This window comes from Chenopodium quinoa, unplaced genomic scaffold, assembly GCF_001683475.1.
Source record: "Chenopodium quinoa cultivar QQ74 unplaced genomic scaffold, ASM168347v1, whole genome shotgun sequence".
Classification (NCBI taxonomy): domain Eukaryota; kingdom Viridiplantae; phylum Streptophyta; class Magnoliopsida; order Caryophyllales; family Amaranthaceae; genus Chenopodium; species Chenopodium quinoa.
The window spans coordinates 289447-311818 of NW_018744874.1; the positions used below are offsets into that span (position 1 = coordinate 289447).

At 34.3% G+C, this 22372-nt stretch overlaps 2 protein-coding genes across 2 annotated transcripts; one reads left to right on the forward strand and one right to left on the reverse strand.

The window, feature by feature from the left end:
- The first annotated feature begins 11251 nt into the window (after positions 1–11251).
- Positions 11252–20074, forward strand: LOC110704957. The gene is made up of 5 exons (XM_021882765.1): positions 11252–12940; positions 14351–14421; positions 15124–15235; positions 19581–19633; positions 19810–20074. Exons 1-5 carry the CDS (start codon positions 11941–11943, stop codon positions 19945–19947), a joined length of 1374 nt encoding a protein of 457 aa, XP_021738457.1. The 5' UTR covers positions 11252–11940; the 3' UTR covers positions 19948–20074.
- Positions 19980–21414, reverse strand: LOC110704845 (putative disease resistance protein RGA3). The gene is made up of 2 exons (XM_021882660.1): positions 20129–21414; positions 19980–19995 (listed from the first exon to the last, which is right to left on the reverse strand). The coding sequence occupies exons 1-2, from the start codon at positions 21412–21414 to the stop codon at positions 19980–19982; spliced, it is 1302 nt and encodes a 433-aa protein (XP_021738352.1).
- Positions 21415–22372: the final 958 nt, after the last annotated feature.

Below are 22372 nucleotides of genomic sequence, written 5' to 3' on the forward strand. Positions count from 1 at the left end.
ATGTTGAACGGCAATGGAGGAGGGAGAAAATGGAGAGTTTCTCAAGAAAAATGAGACTGAAAAGTATAGAGGAGAGAGATCACCCATGTGCACATGTAAATTAATTGAGGGTAAAATAGGAAAGACACTGTAGATAAGGATTTTCCAGCACAAAATACAGGGGCAATTTCGTACGCACACTGTTCATAAGGAAATCCCTCATTTCAGCAGTAATTCTTATTTGTGTTCCCCGGCTTTTATAGGGTAGAGATATACCTAAAATAAAGACTTAAACTCGTCCCCCACACAAAAGAGGGCATAAGGACTACGGGAGTTGAGGTTCATGTTGGAGTCATTTGATCTTCAATAAATTAAATTATAGTATTTGCTTAACCGCACATGTGAGATTGACAATGGACATAGTACTAGTATTACATAGCTCTTGATGAACAAATATTAGCTCAATAATAACCATTTGCATAATTTAAAACTTGTTATCTTAAAACGAAACTACGAGTACATGAATAACACTTTACACTTCTCTATGTTCATCTCACCTACCTAAGTACATGCATAATGCATTGATGCATAAACTATAAATACTTCCTTTGTTTTTTTTTCTTCATTGTGTTAGCAAGCGTTTTAAGAAAACTATTACTATGTATTAGATACTCATATACTAAACAAATAATTCAACTAAAATAACTTAAATATGGATTATCCGATTATATATATGGAGTATATTTTTTGTTTTTTGAAAATAGTGGTAAGATGTATATTGACCAAATGAAAGAGAGACAAGAAATACTAAAAGTAGAACTGTAAACAGATTTTACGTTCTTTTCCAAAGTGCAGCAAAATACTGTTTATGGAGTATATTTGGACTCACTCACACTCACTACACTACTTGCCTTTGGCCACTACTACAGTACTACTACTACTAGCTGTTACACTTTTGTGACTATTGCATGACCTTACTTCGTCTACCTCGCATTTATTTATTTTTGCATAAATTTAGTTTCATTAATCTCAAACTACCATTATTATAAATAATTATTTTCATTATTATAAACTTTATTTATCCCATTAATTTCTACTGTATTACTTATAAATAATTAGTATTAATTGACCACTATATATTCGTCGGTTATTTGAGCAGTTAACACACGTCTATAAATTAATTGACCACTATAAATTACTTGTTCAAAAATAAATAAAAAATAAAAATAAAAATTGATCATTTATTAATTGACCACTCAGTGGCGGACTGAGCCTTGTGCCTGGTGGGTCAAATGACTCACCAGGGCCCAAAAAAAATTTTAAGTTTTTTTTTTTTTAAAAAAAAATAAAAAAAATTCTAACTTCTGAGTTCGCCTCTTCCTCTTCGCATCTTCCTCTTCGCCTCTTCCTCAGTTCCTCTTCGCTTCATCTTCCTCTTCGCATCTTCCTCAGTTCCTCTTCGCTTCATCTTCCTCTTTATTGAAATGGATTGGGCCCTTGCTTTTTTTGCTGAACACTGAAAGAAGAAAGCTGCAATTCACCATTTTTGCTGAACTGAAGCGATGGCACAGCTAGATAAATTCAGGTTAGTCATCTACTCATCTTTCGGCTTTTTTTTATTTATTTATTTAATTGTTGATATTACTTGTTAGTTATGATTTAGTAATACTAAATTTGAACCCTAATTTTTCAATAATCAACTCAATTTCAGAGAATTTTGCATTATCTGAATTAGGGATTTCATATACTAAAAAAATTCAATTGAGAAAAACGATGCACTTAATATCTAAAGGAATGTCAATTATCAAGTAACATTGTAACACCGTCGTGGCAAAATTGTGAATTTGTGAATTGTGATTATGAGACGACTTGGAAAAGTTTGACAGTGCTCTTGTGAATTGTGATTATGAGACGACTTGGAAACAGTTTGACAGTGCTCTTGTGAATTTGTAAAATTGTGAATTTGTGATTATGACAGTGGCAAAATGTTTCTCGTTTGAAACTTCAAAGTTTGACAGTTATTGTGAATTTGTGAATTGTGATTATGAGACGACTTGGAAAAGTTGCAATAACCCAAAGTCTCTGAAATGTTTGACAGTGCTCTTCGCTAGTTTGCTCACGCCTCCAGTGCTGGCTGTGCTGCTGGCTGCTGCTCGCCTGCTCTGTCCTCTGTGCTCACCGCTCTTCGCTTCGTCGCTTCTTCAAAATTCTAATCTCCTATTCTCATTTTGCTAGTAAGTTGATTTCTAATTTTTAGTTTAAAATTCTAATCTTCAGTTTAATTCAGTCTAATTAGTTAATTCTATTAAACTTTGGTTGATTTTGTTGTTGTTTGTTTGGTAAACTTTGAACCTTTTGTTAATGTTGTTGGGTTTTTGTCTTTTTGATGAAATTTGAACCTTTTTTATCATGCGATTATGTGAATTGTGGTCAGTGTTTATTTAGGGTGTTTATTAGCTTGTTAATTATTAGTTGAAGTTTTTTTTGGTGTCATTGATCTTCAATTGCAAGAACTTGAAAATCGATTTCCCGAAATAACTAAAGAACTACTTGTGTGTATGTCTTGTTTGAGTCCTGTGGATCGTTTTTCTAAGTTTGATAAGGAAAAATTGATTAAGGTTGCAAAATTCTATCCTAATGAATTTCCAAGTTCATAAATAGTCTTTGGTCATACACTTGAGAGTTACATTTGTTCTGTTAGAGGAGATGAAAGGTTTTGGAATTTGAAGGGTCTTAGTGAACTTTCAATCAAATTGGTTGAAACGGGATTGTCTGAAACTCATGATAGGGTCTATTTACTTTTGAAGTTGGTGTTGTTTCTGGCATGAAGCAAGTGAAAGACAAACTACGAAATAGCATGGGAGATCAAATGTTGAATGATTGTTTAATTACTTATTTGGAGAATGATTTGTTTTTGAATGTTAGCATGGAAGATATCATAAATCGATATCAAAACATGAAAACTCGTCGAGAAATATTGTAATAAGTTTGCATTACTATTTAATTGTCTTTTGTAGTATTATATGAACATTTGGTTGTATTTTGTACTGTTTGAATATTTAGATGTATTTTTTAGTACTATTATTTGGTTGTTTGGTAAAAATTTTTTTTTACATATTTGATTATCGATTGTGACTCACCAGTCGGAAATTCCTGGGTCCGCCACTGTGACCACTATATATAGAACTATAGAAGTAGAGTGGCTTTTCATCATTTCTCATCCTATTGTTCTCTTCTCTCCTCTCCTCTCAAACTCAAGTTAACATAAGCCACCATGAATGATCATAGTACCTTAGAATACGTTTCTTCCTTCTTATTTGAGCAAGAAACGTTTCGAAATCTACCTTTTTTCATTTACAAAGATCCTATTTTCAACACCCTCTATCAATATGATGCATTTTCATCACCATTATCACAAAACATTTCTTTCAATTTGCCTACTACAACAATTGACAGCAACCAAGAGAAGGAGACTCCTCCTCCTCCTCCTTCTCATTCGCCGCCTTTGTCTCCGGTCCTTGAAGGAATTGCCGTTGTTGTAGGCCAACATGTACTCTTTGGCACCACCCCCACCACCAAACCAACAACATGCAAAGAAGCCAAGGTTGAAGTTTCCAATCCTAACCCTAACGCACCGAAACGTTTCGAAAGTGAAAATGAAAGAAAAAACGTTTCGGAAAAACAGTCAAACCCTAAGGCGAAACGTTTCGAAACGAGCACAGGGGTGGAGAAGAAGTATAGGGGAGTAAGAAAGAGGCCATGGGGGAGATGGTCAGCCGAGATAAGAGACCGAGTCGGGCGATGCCGGCATTGGCTCGGCACGTTCGACACACCCGAAGAAGCGGCGCGTGCGTATGACGCAGCAGCTCGACGACTCCGAGGGTCCAAGGCCAAGACAAACTTCCAAGTACCGTCGGTGGTCCCCACCTCAACCTCAACGACATTGTCGCCGACATCATCGTCCTCGTCTTCCTCGTACGAGTTTATTAAGAATATTAATAATCCAACAACAACAACAATGTATAAGAAAAAATGTCAAGTGGTAACATCTATGTCTCAGCTTGTTACTAAAAATAGATTTATGGAGCTTATTGACTTGAACGTAGGAGTACATAAATAGAAACTACTCCATCCCTTTTCTTTTCTCTAATTAGTATTAAGGTCATAAGGTGCTAGGATTAGAAGTATTTAGGTAAGGAAATTATATTAGATTATTAGTGCATGGTTATTTAGATGGAGAATTTATATAATACAAGTACGAATGAAGTATATATGTATCTTTAACCTAATTATTTAATCATTTACTAATTAGCTTACTAATTTTGTTGGTAGAAGGGTCAAGAGAACGAAAAAAGACATTATATATGTGTTGAAAGTTGTGAAATTATAGAATCACGTTGGTTAAGATGGAAATATGGAATCATTTCTTGTGATTTTGAATGGAATCTTGGCCAACATTTGTTTGTAGTTAAATTTCCTTATGATTTTGGTGATATCATACATTGAGCAATGATAAATACTCTAATAGACTTTAAAACAAAAACAAAAAATAAAAATTATACCGAGTATTGTTAATTAATTTAGATTTAAGTACGGGTTAACTATGCTTTTTAAAAAAAAAAATTGAAAACTTTGTAAATTGAGCACTAGTATAATTAGTGAAATTGATAATTTTGAATTTTTGATACATGTTGTACACTTGGACGTGAAAATTATACTGTATTACAGCTACTTTCGAATGTATACACTACGAAAGTAGAAATAATCAGAACTATTGCTCATTTAGATTTTGTACATGAAAATGTTCAAGTTTAATTTTGAATGTGTGATGCATGTCTTAACTCTCAATGGAAGTGCTTACCACATGTGACATGAAAAATGAGATTTCACAAGCAAATTTTACACGAGATAAAAAAAAACATGTCAAGTAAACTTATTAAATGATGGTAAAATAGTTGCAAATTACTCCATTGTTGATTATCAATTTATCATGAAGTCCTTCGATTTTCGGGTTACTTATATCATCAATCAAGGGCGACCCTAAATAGCCTAACAACATACATGTAAGATGTTCTTCTCGACATCCTTTCACATTTTCACTATCCTTAGCGTAATATACTCCGTACTATCTATCATGTATTTTGTTCGTTGGATTCTTGATCACTATAATACGGAGTACTCGTTTATTCTAGCTACATCTACATAAGTGAAAATGAGGAATAGTCAACAGAGTAATATGTTAGATGGTGTAATAATTAAATGTTTGATGTCTGGAATTCTAAAGAAAAGTTTTTTAGTAAGCCTATATGCTTATGGCATTTCCAAACATGATAATCATGCATCTCATAAAAATTAAATACTACCTCCGTTACAGGTTATGTGCCACGATCAGACATTTTCCTTCTTTACTTTAGTCAAATCGTTGCACATAACTTATAACGGAGGTAGGCCCTGTTCTTTAGAGCTGCTCTGCTCTGCTCTGCTCTGTTCTGCTCTTCTGAAATCTGCTCTGCTCTGGGTTAATATCAATTAATAATATCAATAAACCAATAATTAATAATACTTAATAATTAAAGTACATAATAATTAAAGTACATTTTTTAAAATTATAACAATTAAAAATTCACAATACAGATTTTTATTATTTATTAATAATAATGTCTAACAATTTCTAAATACATATTGATCTTTATAATAACACATAATACATGTTTTTTTTGGGAACAATAATACTACATTATTATAATAATAGTGAAAAATAATGATATAAAAAGGAAGATATTTTACTAATTTGTTACCTTTTTTTTATTTAAAGAAAATAAAAAAGTAAATTATAACAATTAAAAATTCACAGTTTGGGTGATCCAAAATTTAATTTCCCTCGTCCACCTCCGGGTAAACTCTGATTCTTCAATTACGTATTAAATATATATTTTCATTTATTATGTGTAAAGTACTCTTAAATATATATATTTCAGGAAAATATTATTTGGCGGACTCGGCATATCCAAATACTCTTGGATATATGACGCCATACTTCGGGGGAGTAAGAATACATATGCCTGATTTTAGAATACTGCCACCTAGAGGATTAAAAGAACATTTTAATAGGCTTCATTCATCGCTAAGAATGAAAGGTGGAATGTTCATTTGGACAGTTAAAAAAAAATGTGGAGGATACTACATAACATGCCACAAGTGTCACAAAAGAGTCAAATGTCAATCATTATAGCCACTTGCACACTACATAATTCTATTCGGATGCATAAGCTTGGCATACCAATCATTCAACATGACGCAAGTATAGGAGTAGCAGATTCAACTATGTATGCACAATGGCGCAAAGTTAGTATGGCCAAAGTGCGACATCGTATAGCACGCCGAATTTGGAGGGCTAATCGCTCGGAAAGCGACAATGAAGGTGATGACAATGAATATCAAGATGGCAGTGAAGATGATGAAAATGAAGATCAAGATGAAAATGAAGATGATGAAAATGAAGATCATATGGAAGTAGATGGTTAATTCACCACAATGTTTTAATAATTTGAATATGTAATAATTTGAATATTTTAAACCATTATCGTCCTTTATCTATTCAGTATAAACATATGTTAACGTGGTACACATCTATTTATGTTTTCACTCACCTATCAATTATAATAGTGGTAGTAGTAAAAATAATAATAACAGTGGTAGTAGTAGTAGTAGTAGTAGAAGTAGTAGTAGTAGTAGTAGTAATAATAATAATAGTGGTAGTAGTAGTAGTAGTAGTAATAATAATAATAATAATAATAATAATAATAATAATAGTAATAATAATAATAATAATAATAATAATAATAATAATAATAATAATAATGGTAGTACAATGCGATAATGATATTATGATAGTAATAGTAGTTTTTTTTTGAGAAAAGATAGTAATAGTAGTTAAATTAAATAGTAACAACATTAATAATAATAATAATAATAGTAATAATAATAAAATTAAAAAATAATAATAATAAAATAAAATTAAAAAAATTAATAATAATAATAATAATAGTAATAATAATAAAATTAAAAAAATAATAATAATAAAATAAAATTAAAAAAATTAATAATAATAATAATAACAATAATAATAATAATAATAAAATTAATAATAATAGTTGTATTAATATTAATAAAAATAATGCTAAAATCTGCTCTGCTCTGCTGAAATCTGCTCTGCTCTGCTTGCCCCCGCTCTGCTTTGCCCTGCTCTACTCTGCCCAGAAGCTCAAAAGAACATGGCCGTAGTATGTAAATTCTCCTATACTTACTTCAGTAATTTTGGTTACATGAAAAATCAAAATATTATGGTACATAAAATAAGTATACAGTATGGTCCAAGAGGAAACTTCAGCTACCTGGAATAATAGATTCATAGATCCCTTGAGTTTCAAATATATCCCCTGATCTCTGCCAATATATCTTCCAAAATGTACTTTTTTTCTCATTTTTTTTTCTTCATATTTTCAATCTGTATTTACAGTACCTATTAAATCAAATTACTACAGTATTTTATTTCTATAATATTTCCAAAAAAAAAAAAGCAGGGATTTTGGTACAAAAAATCTGGCATGAAAACCTGGATATAAGTTGTGAAAGAGGGCCCCCACTGCAAAGTAACAGTTAAAGATACCTTCTTTACTTATTGATGGAAATAACTGCAAGTGCACAGAGATTAAATTGGGAGTTTGATAAATTTTGAAGTTTGAAGGGATGCTGATTTTCCAGGATTTTACTACTCCACTTCTCTATACGCTATCTTAATTTTAATTTTGTGACGCAAAATATATGCAACATCAGAAATTTCATCCTTTGTGTCATTATAATAATCAATGGTTAATGTAATTAAAATAAAAATTGAAAAGTGTTAGGTTAAATTATACTTTTATTTCTTACTATGTATAATTTATTGTATCGCTTTCGTAAGTTTATGTGTTAGTTAAACTCGCAACCTAGAAGGAAGGTAGCGGATTAATCCATAAATCTATAGTGAGTATAATAACCTTGTGGAATTTGTTCTTGGAAGAAATTGAAATGACGCAATTGGTATATAAACCAAAACCACATCTATGTCTAAAGGTTTTTTTTTTTTTTTTTTTTTTTTTTTTCACTTGTTGGTTACAAGGAAGAAATAGATCATATGAAGTACAATACGAGAGATACCTATAATTGTCTTTTCAAGTATTAAGGGAGGGATATATGCGTCTTTTCATATGACCCTACTTTTTCAATATATTACAAAAATGTCATCAGATTAAAAACAATTCGTTTATCTGGCAGATTAACTTGTATTTTCCCTTCCAATATATGTTCAAGGTTAATATGATAAGTCAAATTATATTCAGATGAAGTTTAGGGTTGGCCGAACTATTTAAAGTTTGTTTTGTAAAGTCAAATTGTAGTCGTGACCAAGTTAACTAGGGGATAATGCATCATTGATTAACAAAATATACTCGTAATTAACTCCATCATACCATGTAGTTAACTTGTTAAGTAACTAACAAAAACAAAATGGCATGTATAGGTTATTAATAGATATTGATATTGTTCTCCTTTTCTAAAGGTGCCTACATAAATTATATTTCATCTATATATTTACTAGCTGTAATATATACTCTTGACAATTAGATGAAAACGAGTAAAACAATAAGATTAGAATGAGTTTTCCCAGAGTGATTTTCGTAAATAATGCTAAAACAACTCGTCTTGTGTGCGGCCGGTCACACCGTGTGACCACTTAAAGTAACCCCTATAACATTGATCAGGTAATCCCTGTAATACCAATCAAGTAACCCCTATAACAATGACCGAGTAACTCTATAACAATTATGAAGTAACCTCTTTAACACTGATCAAGTAACCCTCATTACACTAGCAAAGTAACCCTTATAATGGTTGGCCACACCATGTGGTCAGCCACATATAAGACTTTGTGATGCTAAAATAAAAAATAATTCCGTGTATATGTCAGTTTTAAAACTATTTTCCGTGATACCGTACACATAGGATTAGTGTAGGGTTGTAAAATCCGAGGCTATAAACTGCTAATAACAATAGCGCGCGGATTTTAAAAAAGGACCGCTAATGTCATTAGCGGTTTATAGTTAAAATACTCAGTAACTTATTAGGCTTTATGTTTAGGTTCTTCAAATAGAACCGCTAATACCAACCATACCGTGATACCATTAGCGGTTCTAATTTGTGTAGAACCGCAATCATTATTAGCGGTTTATTAATAGCCAAAAAAACAAACCAAAAATCCGAGCCTACGTGGACGGTATGGTGGGAAATATTTTTTTAAAGCAACGTACACACGGAAATATTTTTTATTTTAGCATTATTTACGGAAATCGCTCAGTTTTCCCTCCTCTTTAACTCTTTACTTGGATAAAAGAAGTAATTATGTGCCCTTCATTCTTTTAGGTTGGATATAGCTACTACAACTTACGAAATTCGAGGTTTAACATAAGGGTATGTTCACTTCAGCTTAATTTCAGTTCAATTTAGATCCGATCAGTTCAGTTTAGTTTAGTTTAATTCCTAATTTCTTTTTCTCATAAAATATTCATTTCAGTTTCAATTAGTTCATTTCAATTTAGTAAATGTGAACATGCCTTAAATAATTCATGCTGCTATAATAGTATAATAGTAATGCACTATATAGTCATGTACAACATTGTTAATAATAAATCTATTCCTAAAATTATTTAAATTCGATTCTTTCATGGTATCAAATATTAATCTTTAATAATTTATAAATAAAATGATACTGTATAAAAATGATGTGTTAAAAATATGTTTTTTTTAAAAAAATAATATCAAGAAGGTCTCACTTGAAAATTCAAAATTTTGCATCAAATAACATCGAACCTTAACAAACAAATATATATAGTTAATTTAAGAGTCACTTTTAACAAGAAAGTGCTAAAACCCCAATCCACAATTATAAAACATGCATTGTCATAAAAATATGGGAAAATATAAGTTAATCTGCCAGATAAATGAATTTTTGTTAATCTGATGCCATTTTTGTAAATATATTGAAAAAGCAGGGTCATTTATTTAGTATTTTTGGTGAGTTGTCCAATCACTGTTTGCCTTTTACTTATACTGTTTGGTGAAGAAATTACACACATACCCCTCAACTAGTACATGAAAAGACGCATATACCCCTCCACTGATACGTGAAAAGACAATTATACCCCCAGATAAGCAAATTTTGTTTATCAGGGGAATTAACTGGGTATAGCTCTAAAAATATATAACCAATATATACATAATACATGCACCAATAATTTTCTAACAAAAAATTGTTATATGTATCTGGGTGCCCCTCAAGTAAGTTTTTTTTTTTTTTTTTTGCTCATTTAATCATCAGAATAAGTAAGAAAATTATCTAAATATATCGTGCATTCGAGTGTATATAGCAACCTTTGACTTTCTCAATAAACTTTTCTATTCACATATTGTATTGTACTCGTCATTAATATAAAATCTTGCACAATAGCAAGGGTACACTCTAGAGATGAAAATTTACAACTAATGCACCATCCTCAATGTTTTATTATTATTATTATTATTAGGATTTTTTCACATTTGCTACCACCTAAAACACCTCACTTCAGATTTGCTACCGTTTTAAAATTTTTTTTAACTTTGCTACCACCCTAAACAGAGTTTGTTAGAAATTACTACCCCATGCCTTACACCGTTACAATTTCCGCCAGTGGGGCCGAACCACCGTCCGGCCACCCCACTACCACCCCCTCCCCTCAACTGCCACCCCTCCCCCTCCCCTATGCCTGCGGCCGATGCCCAAAACAACGGCCGTCGCCGGCGACCCTACCTCCCTTTCCCCCACCCACGAAGCTAACCTCCATCCCTTTCCCCCACCACGAAGCCAACCCCCCACTCCCTTTCCCCCACCCATCGAAGCCAACCACCACTAAATTCAGTCCCCCTCCCCGTTACCTTCAGCAACCACCAATTCGCACCCACTCGCAACACCAGCTCCGCCACCAATTTCGCAGTCCCTCCTCAATTCGCAGCCACCATTTCGCAGAAGCCTGCAACACCACCATAGCCACCATATTCGCAAACCCCCAATTCACAAACCCTAAACCACCACATTTGCAAACCCTTAATTCACAAACCCTCAATTCACTTGGGTGGCTTCAGGTTTAGGGTTGGGGGTGGTTTCGGGTTTAGGGTTCGATTCCGGTGGGGTAACGGGGAGGGGGGCTGATTTCGGTGGGGGATGGCTTCGTGGGTGGTGGGGTTGGCTTCGTGGGTGAGGGATAGGGAGAGGGGTTGGCTTAGTGGGTGGGGAAAAGGGATGAGGTGAGGTCGCCGCCGGCTGAATCTTTTGGCGCCGGCCGCCGGAAGGGGGAGGGTGGCAGACTGGCAGTTGAGGGGATGGGGGTCGTTGGCAGTGGGGTGGCTGGGTTTTTTTTTTCTTTTTTTTTTAATTTTTTTTTAATAAACTTAAGAAACTTAACGGAAATCCTAACGGATTCCCGTTAACTGGTAGTGATATTTAACAAACTCTAATTTAGGCGGTAGCATAGTAAATTTTTTTTTTAAAACGGTAGCAAATCTAAAGCTAGGTGATTTAGGTGGTAGCAAATGTGAAAAAATCCTTATTATTATTATTATTTTTCTGTTTGGATCAATTTTGCTAACTCTTGCTTAGTCCAACCAAAACATTTGGGTCAAGCTTCAAGCAACCCAACAAACATTGTAGGCTAAGAAAAACCCAACACAAACACAAGCCCACCTAAATTAAAATGCACCCAACTTCAGCAAACCACCTTTGTTAGCTTCTTCAATGGCTTCCAATTTCTGAGGTTAACCCTTCATTCTTCCCCAAAATCTCAGGGTTTATTCCTGCTGCTGCTACTACTACTACTACTCAAGCATTCATCAATGGCGTCTTTAGCTCTTCACCTTAAATCCCACCACCATAAACCCTCTCAATTCCTCCTCAAATCCACTTCATCTAACCTCACTTTCTCTCTCCTCTTTTCTTCATCTTCTTCCTCCGACGACAACAACAGTGGCGGCGGTAATCCCCCCGACAAGCCGCACCCCTTTTCATCTTACTTTGATGGTATCAAATCCAAACTGAAACACCATGAACAACATCGAGAACAACAGCAGCAATCTTCGGGTTTGAAGTATTCGAATATTGGGGTAAATCCTCAAGGGTCTTTGAATCCCAAAAATGCTGCTTCATTTGATGAAATTAAGAAGAATTTGTCGGAGTTTCGCCGTCGATCGACGGTTCCGCCGCTGGGTTTCGAGCAGCAGCAGAAGCAGACGATGTTTCAGACCGGAAATGCCGGAAACCCTAATGATAATGCTGGGAAAAATAGTGTGAGTTTATCGTTTGATACAATTAGAGAGAGTTTGCGAAAAATGAAGGGGACAGGAGTAGATGGGAGTAATACGAGTGATAAGATGTCGTTGAATAACTATAAGCAAAGCCTTAAAATGCAGCCGATAATGCCCGGAAGTGGCGGTGGAAGCGGCGGAGTTGGTGGTGTTGGTAAGGTGATTGGTGGGTCGAGTGAGATATTGCCAATGGCGGTGTTTGGGAAGGAGATGAAGGAGAAGGAGATGAAGGCAGGGGAAGCTGGGGATGGCAAAGGCGACGATGAGTTTGGTTTCGAGTTGTTTGATATGTACACTCATGATGAGTTGGGGAAGAAGCTGAGGGAGCTGAGGCCTGAGGTGAAGGGGAAGAACAAGGATGGAGAGGAGGAGAGTTGGTTTTCGATTTCGGAATTGGGTGAGAGGTTGAAGAAGCTTAAGAAAGAAGAGGAGAATCAATCCAATCAGAGTGGAAAGTATTTTGCAGAGTTGAGGAAGAGTCTTTCGTCTCTTGACAATAGTAGCAAGGATAATAGGCTCAAGAATGCTCCCAGTGAGTCACTTTCTCTCATTCATAATGTTTTTATTCTTTGAAGACTAGTGTTTTTTGTAATGTGATTGCGATTTTGTGTTGAATGTTATGTCTATTATTTTACATGATAGTTAAGTTGGTGTGAATCCCAGGATTTCTATCATCAAGGGTATAGTAATCACAAACTAAGAAGGGGTTGATCTGTAATGTTCTTGTGGAAAAAAATTGCTAATGAACTTTGCTTGGTTTTGGGGTTGTTATTTTGTAGTGTTGTGTATTGAAGGATGAATTCATAGTTTTTGTTTGAGCTTGAAGAAATGACTTAATACCCTGCTGTTTTAGTTATCCGAGCAAATTTGCTGAGCTCAAGCGCGTTGATTGAATGCTTACGTTATAATGATGTTGTTTTATTCTCAATCCGCGGACTTGATCTAAGTATTTAAAGAAGTTTAACATTTCATTGTACTCTATCTCTTATGTTCATCTTGGGTGTGGGATAAGTTGGGGTAGGTGGGTGGAAAATATAATTTTAGTTTATTTTTGGTTTAAGCATCGAAGGCCTGGCATGATAATTCTAGGCTAAGATGTGTTATAAAATAGAAAAGTATGAAATGCTAGAGGAAGTGAAATCCTTTTGTGGACATGGAAGGCAGTCAACATATTTGATCTGTTTGATGTTTGGGGTTAAAGCTCTCTTCTTGAAATGGGGACTTTAGGTTCTATGTTCATGCTTTTAGCAGACATGGAGGGGATGATGCTAAGTTTGGGTTTAAGATAAGATTGTTTGCTTTTGAATGATCATATGAAAGGAAAAGTCTTGAGTGTGATGGATCAAGGATGTTGTCTTCTGTGCATTTACTCATCATTGGCCACACTCTATTGTAATGTCAATTGTCGAACCCTTAGTTTTGCTTTGTTATCCTAATGGGAACCTGCATATTAAAGTTATTGTTTTTGGACGTAGCAAATAAGAGTAGTGTTTATATGCCTTGTAAGTGTTTTTGAAGCTCTCTGTTTGGTAATATCATATAATCTCATCTTGTTTTATTTTCAGAGAGAATCCACTAATAATTTCTGAAAATTTACACCATTTAAAGTAATGATATCCAACAAATTATGCCATATAGAGTATTTATTTAACACTTGGACGATGTAGTGGATGCTGCAAGCCTGAATGAATGGGCTACCTTGAAGCTCTCTTAGCTGTGTACAAATCAACTTGTGTTTGATCTGTTTGTGAAGTGTTTTTAGTTACATTTATAATCTGCATGGTTGTAATTTGCATTATTTAATATTCTTCAGAGGAGGATTGTCTGAAACATGAAGTATTTTGTCCATTATAATTGGTTAAAGTAATGTTGTACTTAATTTTAAAGTAGCTCATTTTGCTATTCTGTTGTAATGTGCTGACGAATGCATTTTTTCCCGTAGTCCAGAGTCTGGGTTTGTTGTCTCCATCTAATTTCACAGAGTATCCTCCACAAGAGCATTTAGTTGAAAAGGTAGTGATTCCTTTATGAGACCCCTTTTACTTTCCTCTGTGTCTCCTCTCTGAAATTTCTGTTATCATTATGAAATATATTTGTATGCTTGTTTGTCAGTTTAACTTGCAAACATGCCTTATTAATTTATTATACAATTATGTATCATATTTTAATCAGTTTGATACAACGAATGATGCTAGTTGACATACTAGAGAGGGGATGCCATCACTTTTTCATCAGTCTCCACAATATAACACATGTGAACGCCTGTGGGGTGTAGCTTCATTTACAGATCCAATTTGATCAGTATGAGGGGTTGGCTTTTATCTCTCTAGGATGAAACTGTGCCTGCTTAATATTTTGGATTATAAAATTAGTGAGATTTATGGGGCAGACTGTTTGTTTATATGTAGTATATCACATTAAAGAGTATGTTATTTATTTGTTTTTCTGTTTAGCTTCCATGTTCGTTTCTGATGGCACACCTATGGCTGGGAACTCCTTTACTTGTACTCTGAAAATTAAGAGCATTCTATTAAAAACTTCATATTTATTCGAGTTCATTATGATGTTGACATCTGACCATGAACCAATAATTAGGGATAGAAATATTGCTAAAAACCTGTTTGAAATCATACTGCCTATTTTCTTTACTCTTGATAGACATCATACAATTTATCTTTTCAATATAATGATTTGAATTCATTGTTCTCTTTGCAGTATTTTCATCCAGATAACATGTCTGCAGAGGAGAAATTAAAGCTTGAGTTGAAAAAGGTGCGGGATGAGTTTAAAATGCATGAGTCAGATTGTGGATCAACACGTGTTCAAAGTAAGCAGGATAACTTGATTTATTTACTTATATATATATATATATATATATATATATATATATATATATATATATATTACGGAGTATTTCATTTATCATACCGTCTCGGACTTCCTTTCTTCCTTGTGTGGCTAATCATAATGCTTCCCTGATTTTAGACTTATTTGGATATCAACGGTCCTGTACGGTCTGTTATAGCTAATTCCCTTTTTCATGGACTAAAATTCAAGGGCACCAACTCTATCGTTAAGTCACAGACTTTTAAAACGAGTAATAGATTTTTGTGCTGATATTACATTGCAGCCAATATATGGTGGGAATTAGTTTTGTATGATGTCTATTAGGGAAAGAATGGACTATCTTTCCGAAAATCTTTTTTCCGCCCTATATTTTGGTGGTGTTTATTGGTTTTAATGTGATGGCTTATAAATAATCATATACATGAGTTGCTTACTCAATTGTGGGACTCCCTCCGTTTGTTAACAAATGTGAGTGTTAAATAATCATATAACACTGGGACCTAACATTTTATATTTTTCCCAGTTATGGACCTTGCACTTATATTTTCACCTTTAAGGACCTCAAACCCCTTTTCCGGTGAAAGTTAACTAACTTTAACCCAAGTGTAGTTAAATGTGGGCCCTTTGTCTGCACAAATAATGATGACATGCACAATATTTTTGGGAAACTCATAAGCTTATTGCTCCTCCACCTCTCCTCTGCAACCTTCCCCTCCGCCACCTCCACCCACCATTCTCAAATCTCAGCTCTTACTTCATATTAGTCATTTATGAGTACTATTTAAGAAATCAAAACAGAAAATAATTATAAATAGAAAATCGATTATATGACACTACATTAAACCCTCGAACAACACCCAAAAAAAAGGTACAAGAAATTGGAGCATAAATAGAGCTCCCGAGTTTGAGTTTGTGAAAAATCCTTCAATGATGGTGCAGAAGAGGCTGGATAGAGAGTCAATTTCGATTAAAATTTTATTGAGGTAATTTGATTATGAAATCTTTGAGTGAGTTAGTTTTTTTTTTTTTTTTTTTCTTTCTTTCTTTCCAATTTGATTCTTTATTATTTGGGCTTGATTTTGAATTATAATTGATACATTGTCATTCATGAAAGAAGATAGTAAGGTGGTGTTGGGCATGTTGGCTGATCACATCAGCTCATAAAGGTGTAGAAGACGGTGGAGTGGGCAAATTTTAGAAGAGAAATCTATTTATTTATTTTAAGTTAACAATTAATAATTAAAAGATTCCAAAAAGTGTGGATATATTAGTTGATATTTTCAATGGGTGGTGCTCTGGGTAGCAATGGGTGTTTGCTGGCTGAAATTATAAAAACAATATTGAAGCTGCAAACAAGAGGGAGAAAATTGTGGGTTTTGGGTTTCTTTCATGCACTCAGGTGGGTGGAGTTGGAGAGGTGATTATTGGTGGACAAGGGCATCCTCCAGTTATAGAAGAAACATGACAGTTATTATTATTATTATTATTATTATTATTATTATTATTATTATTATTATTATTATTTTTTTTTTTTTTTTTAATTCTTGCAAGGATTTGAGATTTTTTATTTTTTAATAAATCCTAACAAGGACTTGGCATTTGTTTATCAAAAGGCTAACTAAAGATGAGTTAAGTGGCCTGATTTCTACCCTCAGGTCTTTAATGGTGAAAAAAAGTGAGAGGTCCTTAAAAGTGAAAAATACCAAATGTGAGGTACATGTTCCTCTTTTTCATCCATGTGTGGCAGCACTAATAATTGTCTCTCCCCCCCCCCCCCCCCCTCCTCTTTTCTTTTTTTTTTTTGGGAACAATGGTCTTTGACATTCTTGAGAAATGTAGTACATGATCTTTCTTCTCAATGGATACCAGGCTGCCAATCATTTTAGCTATATAATGATTGATTGTGAAATATGATACTTGAAAGTGGGCTAGTTAATGTCTTGAAAGGTCCAAAAAGAAACCTGGTTAGTTCTTTCTCACCCCAATATAATTCTCTCCCACTTCTGCTTCAGTTCAGTGAGTTATTTACTTCTTTTTTGGCAATGTAGAGACAGTAGAGTTTCTCTCGATTCGAGGTTTACATATTCTTTTGGAAGGGTTATTAGTTATAGTTATAGTTTTTGGGTTTTGAGAATTGTCACAAGACAAATGGTTTATTGTTTGTATTCAGGTCGAAATTACTGTTTATAGTTTTTGACACTTCCAATGGACCTCGTTTCTCTCTTTAATCTTTATCTTCCATTCTGTTCTACTGCCTTCCTCTGCCTCACTATCTTTTTTTTTTAATTAATTTTTTTTTTACTTTTTTTTAATTTTTTTTTTTTTTTTGACTCTCTGTTCTTTCTTCATTGTCCCCCTTTGTACGTATGAGTGATACCTGTACCTCCCCATAGAACATACTTCTGTAGCTCTGTTATTGTAGTTGGAATACACTTTTATTGGTGGTTTCTAATGTGTACCTTTGACCATTATTAACTTTAGCTTCATATGTTAAAAAGTTACAATTTGAAAATATGCAAAATGACAAATCTTACAATATCCCACATGATAATAATTTATGGTTGTCAATAGTTCAACACCATCCAACCAAGATAATAGAATTGGTGAAAATAGGACATTGTATACAATAACTGGGTTCATGATAGTGTTATATTTTAATTTATTGTTAAAAGATGGCTTTAAAAAGTTTCCTTAATTTTAATATCTTTGAAAAAAGCAATGAAAAACCACCACCACCATCAGTTTATCATCTTGCATGAACCTGACCAAAATGGTTGGACTTGCAGCCATAGAAAAATAGCTTCTAAGAGGGATATATCATTATGATTTCAAATGGTTGAAATAATAATGTAATTTTTAGTGGCTAGTGTTGCCTAGGAAGGGAATTATTTCCTTAGTTTTGGTTATTTGAAGGGATATAGGCAGCCTTCACCACCAGTTATCTATGACCTTTCAGTTAAACCTACTGTAGTAGTTAAGTAGGAATACGGAGAAGGAACAAATTAGGAGTGTAGAGGAAATTGTACTCACTTTAGAAACTGGTGGAAAGACCACTAATCAAAAGCATTCTGACTGAAATCACAAAGGGAAAAGTGGTTAGGAATAATGAGAAGGAAACAAATTGGGGTGTAGAAAAATTGTACTCACATTAGAAACTGGTGGAAAGACAACAAATCAAAAACATCCTGTCTGAAATCACAAAGGGGGAAGTGGTTAAGCCGTTAAGGGAAGGAGAGAGGGAGAAAGGAAAGGAAAGCAAAGTTACGGACATTATATCAACCCAAGGGTGGAACATAATAGCTAGTCTAATTTATGTAGTTGTATCTTGAAGAGGAAGGTAGTTGGCTTGTTAGAGGAAGAGGAGATATAGCTTTCCTAAAAATAAAGTAGAGTTGGCATGTAGAAAGGCATCCAGAATATTGAAGAAGCTTTGGGAGTGAATGAGGCCACTCGAAAGCATGATAACTATCTTCTAATTTCTGTAATGTTCATAGTTGTCAGATTGAATTCTCTTTCTTCTTCCTTGAATTTTTGTCACAGTTATGATTATTAATAACAAAAGGATGTGAAAGAAAGAGATTCAAAGTGGCAAATACTATCTAAAACCCTACATTGAAAGGATGGCAACCTTGTCATGGAACATCTAGTTGGGTGTTCAAGTTGATGGCCCTTGGCGTCAGATCCTTCCTGATCTTGGCTCACTATTATACTTTGTTTTCCACTTGCTCTTTTACTAGCCATGATGATGCTGGTCTCACATCTCCTCACTTCTGAATGGAGCCTCTGGATGTACCTTTTCATGTGCACGAATTGATCCAATGGATTGCACAATGCTATCAGCTTTGTGTAATAAGTCATTTTCTATTTTTTGTAGGTGTTGCCTGATCTTGTCATAATTATTGAAATGGTTGGTTACTTGTGAGTCTTCAGTCTTGTTGCTATAGCTATTGGTGTAAAAGAATGATGGAATTTGGATTTCATAGGGTGTTGTATTGATCGGATCATATTCATCTTGGTTTGGCTATATCTTGTGTTTAGGTGCAGCTTCACTCTTAGAGTCAATGACAAAATGCTAGTTTTATTTTGTTCTGACATCTGGGATGTGAAATTTCTTGTCAATGAAAATTGTTAGCATGGACCGTAAGTCCGTAACTGTGGAAACCTTAGTTTTTATTTGAGCTTGGGAAACATATTATAATGTTCTGTTCAGCTCAAGTATATACCCCAGTATAAAATCAAGATCCTGAAACTTCTGTTGTTTTCATGATTGCCATTTTCATTTTTCCATAGCAATTGATCATCATTTTTCTCTTTGTACTTTGCAGTTGCACAACTTACAACAGAAATACTTCACTTGTCAGCTGTTTTGCACAAAAAGGTAAGTACTCTGTTATGGACCCTCAACATTTCTGATTTATTTGATTTATTTGGATTTTCTTAATCACCGCTGTAGTTTTTGACAGCTTGATATGAATAAGTAAACAAGTGACGTAATCTTTCACTTGATGTGGAATATATTTGACAGCCAACAATTATGTTGTTATTTTGTTCTAGGATAAGCATTCTCGTCGAGGATTGCAAGCAAAGGTGCAACAAAGGAAGAAGTTGTTGAAATATCTGAGGAGAACTGACTGGGAGTCCTATTGCTTTGTTCTTTCGAAACTTGGCCTCCGTGACAATCCTGATTACTAAGAATATCGATAAACTCTTGATATTCTCCTTGTTTAATAGATATGCTCCCTGTTCGCTCAAATCGTATGCGTATCCTTTTTTAAATACTATTGCAAGTGTACCTCTAATGTTGATTAGAGGCATCAAATCTCTAAGTTGACCAATCTGGGCTTTCTTTGAACTTTCTGAACCCAATACAAACCTTGTAAGGGTACACAGACCAGTCATACTATCCATTCCAGCAGGCATATGACTCAACCCATCACAGCCATGTATATCCAGATGCCTAAGATTGACTAGTTCCCTCATGTCCTTGGGCAACTCTTCTAGGTTAAAACAGAACCTTAAACTCAACACTTGCAAATTATAGAGTCTAGTGATTGACTCAGGAAGTGTCTTCAACCGCTCATTGTGAGAGAGATCAAGATACCTTAAATGTAAAAGGTTCTTTATTGTTCTTGGTAATGCTTTTATCCTAACCATGTTCAAGTCCAATACCCGCAAACGCCTGTATTTTGCTATGATTGTGGACACTTGAGATTCACAATCCAGTTTACGATAAGAAGGCCGAAGAAATGTACGCAATCCCCTAAACTTGTCAAGAACATCACTTGGATTAAGCAAGAGAGAGCTCGTAGCGAGATGACGAGTTTTTCCATCAGATCTTTTGCTAGTTTCCTCCATAAAGTACGACTCCTTTCCTGCGACTTCTTGTGCAAGATCATGAATCAAATCATGCATTTTACAAGAAGATATTTCACCATATTCATCATGTTTAATATCTTGGAGAAAGCATCTCTGCAATAAAATAGAAAAATACTCCTCACCGACATCTTCTCTACTTTGCATATGATTGTCAAGATAGCCTTGTGCAGACCATAGACGGATCAACAACTCTTTCTCAATCTGGTAATCCTTAGGGAAGAGTGCACAGTAGCTAAAACAACTCTTTAACTGTGGTTTAAGTTGATGATAACTAAACTTCAATATTGGCATTATACTCTCTTCAGTACTTCGGCCCATTATTTCAGACAGCTTAATTCTCTGAAATAATTTCCACTCACTTTTATCATGACCATACAACATGCTCCCTACGACCCTTATAGCCAAGGGAACATTTGCACATTTTTTCACAATGTCTTTACCAATGTCCGCAAGGTCATCATCAACCTCTCCACTCCCTTGGTTAAATGCTACTCTCCTAAACAAATGCCAAGAATCATCATCGGACAAACCTTCTAATGCGTGCATTGGATCGTCACCTATAGCTCCTGCCACCTTTTTTGAGCGTGTAGTCACCACAACTCGGCTTCCTTTTGCACCTACTTGCAAGAACTCCCTCAACTTAAGCCACTCTTCACGCCTTTCGTTCCACAAATCATCTAGAATAAGGAAATATTTTTTCCCTTCTATAAGTTGTCTCACCTTATTTTGCAATCCATCAACTCCAATATCACCATGATCTTGTTGAGTGGCCGACTTGAACATCTTACCAAGGATTTGTTCTATGATAAACCTTTTCTATTAATTAATCTGAAAATTTTAAGGAGCCGGATTATGATGAGATGTTATGTATGATATACGACTAGAACCACAGCTACCTTATCATTTATACAACTACTCGTAGACCAAGTCTAGTATTGGGAAATTTCTCCAAACTTTGGACGCTTTTTCCACAAGACCAATGAATAAATTTCTACCTACCAACAAGAGAAATGCAATAATTAAGATTTTAGGATAATAAGTTAAGAAAAATTAGTGGTCCGTATTATTATTGAAATGAAATTCAATTAAGATTTTAGGATAAAGATTTGAGATAAATAAGTGGTTCGTATTATTATTGAAATGAATATCCAAACGCGGGTCCCTCTTTGCACCGTACCGACCATATTCTATGTGCCCTCTACTCTTGCAATTCCTTTTATTGACTTGTCTTAGCTTCTAGCCCAAATTGGCGCTTTAATACAAGTACAAATAATAAATAAAGAGAGTGAGTGTGGTGAACTTTCAACTAATTTGGATTTGGGTATAGAATAGTGCTTTCTATCAATTAAATTGGCACTTTAACTAGTTTTGGATCCATGTCAAACACGGTAAGTCCAAAACAATAAACAAATTTCCAACTAATAATCCTGCTTCACATATCATTCCAACTATTTACAGAGAATCACAATCACAAATTACAATTGAACATCGTGTGTTAAAAAAAAACACATAAAAACACATATTTCAAGAATTACACAGGCCCATTCATACCTGGCGTGAATTAATTCCACTTTGAAAGAGGGGTGGATGAGATTCGAACCCGTGACCTCTATGTCACGTACTCACGTTGGCTCCAATATCATGTTAAAGGAACAAATTAACCAAACGCTTAAATTGATGGTTGAGACCCAAGAATATGTTTTATACTCTATCATTTTCTTTGTTCTGCACTTTTGCTTTA

Excerpts from the sequence above, each read along its gene's own strand:
- LOC110704845 (XM_021882660.1), bottom strand. The coding sequence starts at position 21,414 with ATGTTCAAGTCGGCCACTCAACAAGATCATGGTGATATTGGAGTTGAT.
- LOC110704957 (XM_021882765.1), top strand. The coding sequence starts at position 11,941 with ATGGCGTCTTTAGCTCTTCACCTTAAATCCCACCACCATAAACCCTCT. Across the intron at positions 14,422-15,123 it reads AAGAGCATTTAGTTGAAAAG|TATTTTCATCCAGATAACAT; the intron begins GTAGTGATTCCT and ends TTCTCTTTGCAG. Across the intron at positions 19,634-19,809 it reads CAGCTGTTTTGCACAAAAAG|GATAAGCATTCTCGTCGAGG; the intron begins GTAAGTACTCTG and ends ATTTTGTTCTAG.